The sequence below is a fragment of the Buceros rhinoceros genome, unplaced genomic scaffold (assembly GCF_000710305.1).
Source record: "Buceros rhinoceros silvestris isolate BGI_N320 unplaced genomic scaffold, ASM71030v1 scaffold22810, whole genome shotgun sequence".
In the NCBI taxonomy this organism is placed as follows: Eukaryota; Metazoa; Chordata; class Aves; order Bucerotiformes; family Bucerotidae; genus Buceros; species Buceros rhinoceros.
This window is the reverse complement of record NW_010391634.1, coordinates 4,948-14,489: the sequence shown is the minus strand read 5'-3', so window position 1 is coordinate 14,489 and position 9,542 is coordinate 4,948. Positions and strand designations below refer to the sequence as shown.

The 9,542-nt window shown below is 47.5% G+C and overlaps 1 protein-coding gene across 1 annotated transcript; it reads right to left on the bottom strand.

The window, feature by feature from the left end:
* Window positions 1–3,985: 3,985 nt before the first annotated feature.
* Window positions 3,986–7,561, bottom strand: IFT43 (intraflagellar transport 43; the record flags this gene model as incomplete). The annotated part of the gene is made up of 4 exons (XM_010142573.1): window positions 3,986–4,223; window positions 5,025–5,087; window positions 5,426–5,501; window positions 7,489–7,561. Coding segments are annotated over 4 exons (323 nt in total), but the record flags the coding sequence as incomplete, so codon positions are not given.
* Window positions 7,562–9,542: the final 1,981 nt, after the last annotated feature.

Sequence of the window (9,542 nt, the reverse complement as noted above, 5' to 3'; positions counted from 1 at the left end):
TCTGCCAGATTTGCTGTGTGGCCCCAGGCACACCAGCGCACCTCGCCGTATCTTTCTCTAATACAGGTCTGTGGAGATTGACAAGGGGTTATTGCTCTACTCCTGGGCTAGGCACAGCCCAGAGAGCTGATCTGAGTTTCCAGGAGCCAGGCGCACTGTTCTAAGAACGGCTTTCACTTCTTACCTCACCTGAGGATCAATCAGAGCTACACCTTTGCAGGCTACAATAAAAAATTTCCACCTGTCATTTCTTCCTTCGCACGCTCTTTCCACGGGACTTTTCAGAAATGCAGGTACCTGAGCCAGCTTTGTCACAGCCAACACACACTGGTGCATCAACCACAAGCCAAGAGCTGTCCTGGGCAGGCAAAAGCACCTCATAATTTCTTTTTAGCAAGGAGAGTAACAGAAGCAGGTTCTCCTCCGATAGCACCAAAACTTGAGAAAGAAGCAGCAACAGGTCTCATTCACCTTCCCAGCAATCCAAACAAAACTTTGACTCTGGAAGGAAGGGGGGTAGGAACAGCTTGCCAGAAGCGAGACACTCACCTCCCCTCCTGCAGCTGGGGAAGGAACTGAAAAGACACAGAAACAAGTCTCAGCCTATTAAGTTTATTGAAGGAAATCAAAGAGACACAGTGCACATAAATACTGAAGCAAGGAGAAAATATCTGACAGTCAGGCTTAACTGGGAATGAGAAACCATAAGCAAGCTCAGGGAACAGAAGATGAAACTCAAAACCTGAGTCTAGAAATAAAGCAGATTTTAAACCATAAGGGCAATTATCTATTAAAAAACTAACAAGGAAGAGTTTCAAATACACTGCCTACCTTTCTAAAAGAGAGCTAAAGCTCAGCCACGTCTCAGTGGACTCTGCCGTGGCCTGTACTATCGCAGGTCAGACTAAATGATCAAAGCCACCTCTTCCTGCCTCATAATAGATGAGGCTGTGATATTTTTCAAGCCCTACTCTCAAACTCTGCCTGGGTGCTTGCTGGGCTACTAAGGTCTCGGAGAGGACACAGACCTGGCCCACACTCACTTGCCTGCCCAGGGACCCAAGCCAGAGTGGAGTAGCCAACAGCACCCAGCCCCAAGCACACTCCTCTGGGAGGTTTTATGCAGCTTTGGAGCAGCTCCTCCAGCATAATGTGACCACAGCTCATCAGCAAGGGCCTCATTCAAGTACCACTATGTTATTTTTGTGCTCTGTTCTCTTTTGACTCTCCACCAGCACCTGCTCCGGCCTCATTTCCCTCCAAATTCTGTACATACTCTGCTCCCAAATCATTCAACATCCTTTCTCCTCTTGTCCCTACCCTGTCTCTCCCACAAACTCCACTCATTCTCCTGGCCCCCATCTTCCTCACGCCCTGCCTCAGATGGTCCTCCCCAAGTCCTCCCGCATTCCTACCTCGCACCTTCTCCAGGAGGATCTCTGGGGTCCAATGTCCCTCCTCTTCTTGTTTCAAGGAGTGCTCTCCTCTTCCTCTTGACTCCTGAAGGGCCTCTGAGGGGCTGAGCACCACTGCACCACCCAGCTCCACTTCTCATTCCTTCCTGCTAGGAGAGCAGCCAGACAGGAGTGCTCTGCCTGCCCAGGATGACCAGGACAGCCCTTGGAGGCAGAAGATGGCTCTGTGAGCCTTCCTGGAGACAGCCCAGGATTGTTGGTGCAGTGCACAGCTGCTAGAGGCTTGGTGTGACTCCTGGATGGAGCACTCAGTGGCCACAGTCCTAACTACCGCTTAGTTAGCCACTCCTAGAGCCCCATGTGGTCAGCAATGCCACCTCCCCAAGCCTAAAGAAAACACACCGCATAACAGGCCAAAAATCACACACCATACCTCAGGCTAGGCAGCCAGAGGTGCTGGATTCATAGTTCCCCCACTCCTGTGCCTCAGGCCTGGGCATCTTCAGCTTTTCCCCTAAAGAAAACACACCGCATAACAGGCCAAAAATCACACACCATACCTCAGGCTAGGCAGCCAGAGGTGCTGGATTCATAGTTCCCCCACTCCTGTGCCTCAGGCCTGGGCATCTTCAGCTTTTGTGGTCATTGAAAACTCGTGGATTTGCACTGGGTGACTGTGTGGTTTTATGAGGTGACACAAAATGCAAAGCCTCCTGCGCTTTGCGATAATGACTGGAGAGAGAGTAGCAGCCTCACTTCTCAGCCCCCCTTTCTGTCTGCGCCCCTGTTGTTTTCCTGCTCTTCTCAACACACTGGAGGTAAGCACAGCCTCATAGTAGGACAACAGTTACTTTGCTGGTAGGGGCATGGTGCGGAGACCTGAGTCTCAGTGGAGGTGCTAGCAGTCTGTTTTGGGCTGCTTCTCCAGCCGCCAAAGCTTGTCCTCTCATTCTCAGGGCACAGAAAGTTACGTTCACTTCATGCTTCAAAGAGGGAGTCTAGAGTCTCACTGGGAGCAGAAACCAGTGAATAAGGTGATACCAGATAAGCAGACTACAGGAGTACTGTGGATTAGAGCCTCAGATCAAGTAGAGGGGAGAGAACCCACACTAGACGGTCCTACAGACTGCAGCTGAGAGGAAAATGAGTTCCTCTGCTTTCTCTGTGATCTTTGAGGGATGAACTGAGCAAACCCATGTCCCGTCCCATCACCTCCTCCATTTACCATTCTCTTCCTCTCAGACTGGCTCGTTGGGTTTGTCTGATTTACTAAACTGGTTTAGTTTGCTGAATTGTTTTTTTTTCCTGGAATGTAGGAAGCATCCTAAATTCTTTTTGCCAGGAACCATGAGTGTCACAGAACAACAGATGCTAGCGCAGCTGCGAAGTTGCTGTTCATACCAAAAAGGGTTTCTCTGCTCAAAGAAAGACTTACCCTCCAACCACTAGCCTCTCAAGCTTCAGTCTCACCCAGTTTTCTGGTTATAGGGGAGATTTTTTGGATGTAAAAAACTTAGGTGTCCTTGAGACAGATGAGTCTCACACTTATTTGGGTGTTCTCACGCTGGGCCCCAATTGCTTCTCTCTTGTTGATAGAATTGTTTAGTATACAAACTCTGATCTGAAATTTGCAGAGTACTGAATTCACAGCGAGTCACTTGTCCTGTCCTGCTGTCAGTGCAAGAGTGGGAATGCAGTGCTCTATTAGACAGACCAAACAAGCTAAGAAAAGCAGCCCAGCAAGTCTTCCTTCCAGCACCTGCACTGCCCCTCAGAAGTATATAGCAAGATTCTCCAAAAGGACAAGGCTTTGAAGGACGTTGGCTTCCAAGTGATGTTACTGTTTCCTGCAAATAATGACCACTGTCCTATAGGGAGAACGTATTAAAAGCTAAATGGATTTTTCTTTAGATTATAGTAAGAGTGAGTTACTTGGTTCCAAGGAGACACCCACCAGGGAGTTCCCTTGTTTCAGAGCAGCAGCCTCCATTCTTTCACATATAGGTAATAAACAGTATTTTCTTTGCAAACTACCTATTGCCTGAAGCTCTCTCTGTTCCAGCTGTGATCTCATCTGATTGCAAAAGCTAAGTGGGATTAGGCCTGGTCAGAATTTAGATGGGAAACCTCAAGGGAAAAAAGATGCAATAGCAAGTGGTGTTGGCAGTTCAAGGGGTGATGCTGCTTCCTCTGAGTCAATACCGAGGTAACGTTCCAGGAGACAGGTTAAACTACAAAGGCATGGCTGGAGGCTGCTGGATGAAATGTAAAACTGACATCCTGACAACTTATGTCATCTGTTGTGAGGAAGATGGTCATGATGTCATAGGTAAACAAATCATACCGACCTCAGCTTCTCTGATAGCCATTCACTGAAAACCGTGCTCCATTGTAAGACGGTCCACTCCAGAGAGGAAAGATCAACCACTACAGTTACCTGCAAAGGTGCTACTGAGGTTGAAGTGACTGTTCATAAGTAAATATGTTATTGTATTTATAATTCTTAATCTCTTTTGAGAACAAAGATTCTTATTACAAAATACCCAAAACTTCTGCCGAGCCAGTTCTCCTGTGAAGCAAAGTCCTATTTATTTTCATGCTGAAATAAATTCTCAAATACAAACAAGTGAATAGAAAATTAAAGTGCTAAACTATTTACAGGGGATGCGTGTATAAGATGTCTGGTGTGCCGGTGCTCTAGGGCCGACCGAGGTGGTCATCTTTCTCAGATTGTCCCAGGTCCCACTCAGTCACTAGTTCTGAGGACACCTCTGTGAAGAGATGGTCCCAATCCCAGCTGACATCATCCTACCAAGAGAAAAGACAAACATGCTGAAATGTTACTGATGACACCCAAAGGCCTATGAACGATGACAATTACTCAGGATAAACAGTAAAGAGAGAAATTAAATAGCAACTGCCCTAGCCAGGGAAGTCCCAGATTCAGTTGGCTAGAACAAGAATCTTAGCCAGAACGAAACGTGAATACCTGCTACAATTTAAAGGTGTTGACAGAATTATTCATGTTCCAAAATTCTGTTACAGGACAGATTTTTTGATACTTGTTAATCTTAGATACTCCCATACAAGGCATAAAGAGGAACCATAAAAATCTCCCACCCTCCAGCTGAAGCATCTGCAGTTCTGAGCTGCAGAAATCTCTTGTGGGAAGTCCTGAGCCCCTGCCCACCCAGTATTGAGGTTGTTCTGTCCTGCTTTAAAACATCCCTCTGCCCAGACCCCAAATACTTGCTGCCTTTGTCTCACTGTACCACCCTGCAGAACCGCCTGGAGCTCACGGTGGCTACCAAGAGACAATATACAACAAAGCACTGTTTCTGCAGGGATCTTTGACAGCGCTAGGTCCATAACATTTTCCTTACTAGTTCTTTCATACTGAAGGGGGCCAATCATAGTGATGCCATAACCTCAGACAGAGAAAGCCTTACATATCGTTAAAATAATCTGCTGGGGAAATCAAACCTCCACCAGCTTGGACAAGTTCCTCCTCACCTCTCTCCTCCACCCCACCAACAAAGGCTTAAAAGTACAGTCTGAGACACATAAGAAGCTTTTGCTTTGTGGGTGTTCCCACAAAAGAAAACTCACCTCTCTTAGTTCATGCTCTGGTGCCAAAACTTTGGTGAGAAGCTTCAAGTCAACCTCTGCATCCTACGACACACACACACAGAGTCATACTCTTACAGACAGTGAGAAAGTGGACGTCAGCACTTCACCAGGTAGGTCTTGGTAAAGATAGGCTTCATAAGGGACATATGCTTCGTCCAGGACAATAGCTGGAGCCTCACCTAAGCGCCAGATACCATACCCACACTATTTGTCAGATACAAACAAGCATGAAAGCCACGCTACAGAGAGGAAGAGACTTGCAGGCAGACTGCAAGTTGTTTGGATGATAGGGCTGTGCATTTTATGCAGCTGAGTATCACTGTGGAGGATGATGGGGGCCCGGGAATCACAACAGTCACCTCATAGCAACATCCACTTACCAGAGTCTGAAAAGCAGCATACTTCATTAGATCTTTGTCCAGATCATGGTAAGTCAGCACTCTGTTCACCTGCACACTGCAACCAGAAAGGGTCAAAGTACAAGCCTGGGTGAGTGTGGAAGCACATCTGAGGCGAAGGGTGGTATGAAGAGTCATCATCACGGCTTGGCTTTGCGAACGAAGATCTGGGAAGGGCTTTTCCCACGCTCACTGCAAGCGATGAGTGCACCCTTCGGGGCTGCGCGGTGGGTTTTTTAGGTGAGGCGCAGCGTGCGCAGAACTGGCTCCACCCTTTACACCTGAGGTTCATCTGCCAGGGCCCAGCGAGCTTGGACGGTGACAGCGAAGTCCTCGGGTTGTAGGTTTGGTTAGAGTGTCCTTCTCTTAGATGATGGAGCCTTACAGGGCTAAACGAGCTCCATCTGCCCGGGTCTGGAGTCAGAGTTGTCCTTCTCCTAGGATGGTGCCCGAAGGCTAGTGAGCCCATCCTGCCTGTGGACACACTGTGTCTGACCCTTCAGCTGAGACCTGTCTGGCCTGGGAGACCCCACTGGAGGCACACGCCACCACCAGCACAGCTCTCAACCTCACAAGGGCACGCAAGCTCCTTCCCCACGGCAAGGGGGTGCCCGTGAAAGAGTCGCTGCTCCACCTCCGGACAGCACAGACCCGGGCACGGGGTGGCCGGGCCTGCCAAGAACGGGAGTCCTGGAGGACTGGCATGAAGAGAAGTCTTGTGACATCTGCCTCTAGTGTCCACACAGCCCATGTGGACTCTTGAGATGGATGTCCCCAAACAGAAGCACATCTCCGTCAGCAAATAAACAATCATTGTCAAATCTGTGTGTCAGGTTGTGCATGTGCATAGAAATAGGATATGGAGCAACCATGGACTCCCTCAGAGAAGCCAGCGTGCCAGAGGGAAGGTCCACAGACCAGCCTCATGGGCCAGAGAGAAAACAGAAATGTAGTGAACTTTTAAACAGCCCAGCCCTGCAGCAAAGCAGGCTCTGAGACTCCCACCATACAAGCTACAGAATACCGGAGACTTTGTGATTCCAGCTCTGAGCTGAGTAACAGTTACCAAGTACCATTTCTTAAAATGTAGCCTTCAAGGGAAACATGGTGTAGGGGGGTAATATACTGTCATGCCATACTTCCCTTCACAGGTGATGTGATGCTATAGAAAAGACCTATTTTAATTTAATTTAATTTAATTTGTGTCGGTCCATGAAAATCACTCATCTTTTCTGTTGCAGGGAGACTATGGGTACAGAAGGAATAGGTGCCGTCATAAAAAGGAAACAAAGAAATGAACTCCAGTTAGAGACGAAGTAATTTTAAACATACTACTATAAAGTGTCATTTATTTTTGCCAACAGCTATTTCATTACAATAACCACTCCATAGTGAGAGAGGCACCTGTGGTCAGAAGTAAGATATCTCACCCCTCCAAACAAGGGTCAAAAGAAATCCCAATCTGTGATCTTGGCAATAAGCCTCACAGAAGAGAGAAGACTTTCTGATACTTTTAAGATAAAACCCCCAAAACTTCCATTTATTTAAAACTTGTGGGTCTCCCTTGAGCTAACCCCAAGACTACTGATTACACCTTCAAAGAACAGGATTGTACTTTGCAAATGAACTAGGCACTTGAGTAAGAAGGGTATCCCATGGAGAGCAAAGGAGCCTACAACCGTGCATAATCAAAGGGGCATGATAACGCATGTGTACTGGCAGCATCTGAGGTTATACAGGCAACTTTAAATCAAGCAGTTCCTCACTTTTGGGAGTTTGATTTTTGCAACATCCAATATGTTTACTCTAATGTAGGGGGTTTTTTATAGAGAGAGAATATGCAGTAATTGCTTTCTCTGTGTAAGAGGAAACAAGAAGTTTGCACTGTTCAGCTCGGTGCCCTGCTGCCACAATACTCAGCACCGAATCTTACTGAACGGCACCGCTGCTGACACCCAGCGAGCGTTAGATAAGATGGAGTTTAATTTCACCAGCCATTTCGCACTGCTGCTGAGAGCCTCAAGAGCACCTGGCAGCACTCTTACCTGGGGGGAGCTGCCACTTGCATGGCCAGATCTTCCTCCTGGACTTCCTCCAAGTCAGGGATCACGGGAATGTCTGGAACAAGAGAAAGCAGCAGCAGTAAGTGGAAAGTGTCGTGCTCTCCTCTCATTAGAGGCAAAGGTTCCCTTGCTTCATATATGTAAACTAGCCTGGTTTTTATTAGAGGAAAACACAAGACCATTATTTAGCAACAATTAAAAAGATACTGTTTAATAAAAAACCAAGGCAATAAAGCTTTGAAGCTTGGTGTCAAAACAAATCTTGCAAGAGAAGCAGATTTGGGCTGGCTAAGAGGCCACAGGCAATGGATCACCCCTTTGAACACAACCTTGAAGCTGAAAGAAGCTGGTTGCACTAAACCCTGCTGCTTACTTTCCACTGTCCTAAGACTGGCAAGAATTTGCTTCTTATGAGATGTGTTATTATGTGCTCAGCTACCAGTCACCCAGACTGCTGGAAATTAAATGTGGGACAGAAACTGAGAGAAGCCATGAAAAACTACATGTTGAAGGAGCAGCAGCCTGAGGGCTGTGCAAAGGCCTCTGACCTTCCTGATGGCCGAGGAAGAAAGCGCTGGTGGTCTAGCAGGTACAAATATAGGGAAGATGCATCTAGTTGTAATGTCATAAACCTTTTCACGATTTCCACTTAGTCCCTGAAACGGCTGATGTCTGGGTCACAGGATATTCCCAGCACAAAGACTGTAGCTACTCCACCTAAAAAGGATGCTAGAGACAAAATAATGAAGGAGGAAGAACTGGGTGTACATTGAATCTTGCTAAAGGAGCAAGGCTCTGAAATCATCACATGCTTTTTGATTTGACAAAACAGAGATGAAGAGAACCAAAAAAGAGAGAGAAAGAGAAAGGAAAGTAACTGGAGGTGCAAAGCAACAACAGACTACCATCACAAAGCTCCTTTAAGGACTCAAGGCCACAAAGGCTCTCCAGAGACCCTGAGCCCTCACATCATGGAGCAGCTGGTGGTTTGGCTCTCAGAGAGGTTTCACTTGTACAGTGTGAGGGCAGAGCTGGCCCCTTCAGTGCTGGAGCAAGCAGGCTGCTCCTGGCTGTCAGCAGCGTGCCCGTGCTACTGCTGGATGGCAGCAGGTGGCTGTCCCCTCTAGCTCCCAGCCGCCCAAGAAGCACGTGCCTGCAGAGTGGTTCTCCAACTACAGCAAACTTCCCAAAGACATTTAAAGGGAATCTGCAGCGAGAGGCCCCAGGCCCCCAGGCTGTCTCTTAGACATGGGCAAAAAATGCCTCACCAAAGCATCACTGGGCATTTGGGTCAGATCTCTCCCTGCTCTGCTTGTGGGGACAGTCACAGTAGAAGACACTACGTTGCTGGCTCTTCCCTGCAGGGGCTCCCAGCTCTTGGTAAAACTTGTAGCAAAATGTAATGATGGGACAAAAGTATCTCCACGGACAGACACTGACCTGCAGAGGCAGCTGGTAAAACCTGCTCAGTGATAACGTGGAAGAAAGTCCCTGTATGTAAGCAACGAAGACCAAGAAGGAACAGACTGGTGTAACTGGTCCGAAGGGAGGAATGAAGTGCTGTGCAGAGGTGCCCTGTTAAGTTCAGGCAAACAAGTATGGGAATGAGGAACAGTCTAATCTCTCCTGAGCTGATTTATCCTTTTCATTGGGAGAATACTAACACCGTTCAGCAAACACAAGGAAATGCAGAAGTACACGGGGACAGAGCTGGCCTCCGCCACAGAGCAGCACTCCCCTGTAGCAGGAGGTCAGATCCTTATCCTCTTTTGACACCAGAAATGTGGAAGGTGTTTGCAGCAAACTGAACTTCTTCAATCAGTGCTCATTTTGGTTCATATTTCCCTTTTGCTTTTGTTGATCTCTTTTTGCACTAGAAAAAAATGTAAACTTAGGGCCTGGACCAGCGGTGTCTCTTCCATTTTGCAGGTTCCTGAAGACTCCAGTGCTGATTTTATCTCATTGCCACTGAATGCCATGAAGAGATGCCCAAACCTCTTGCAGAGCATTACATCTACTTTCTATTAGCAAAATTC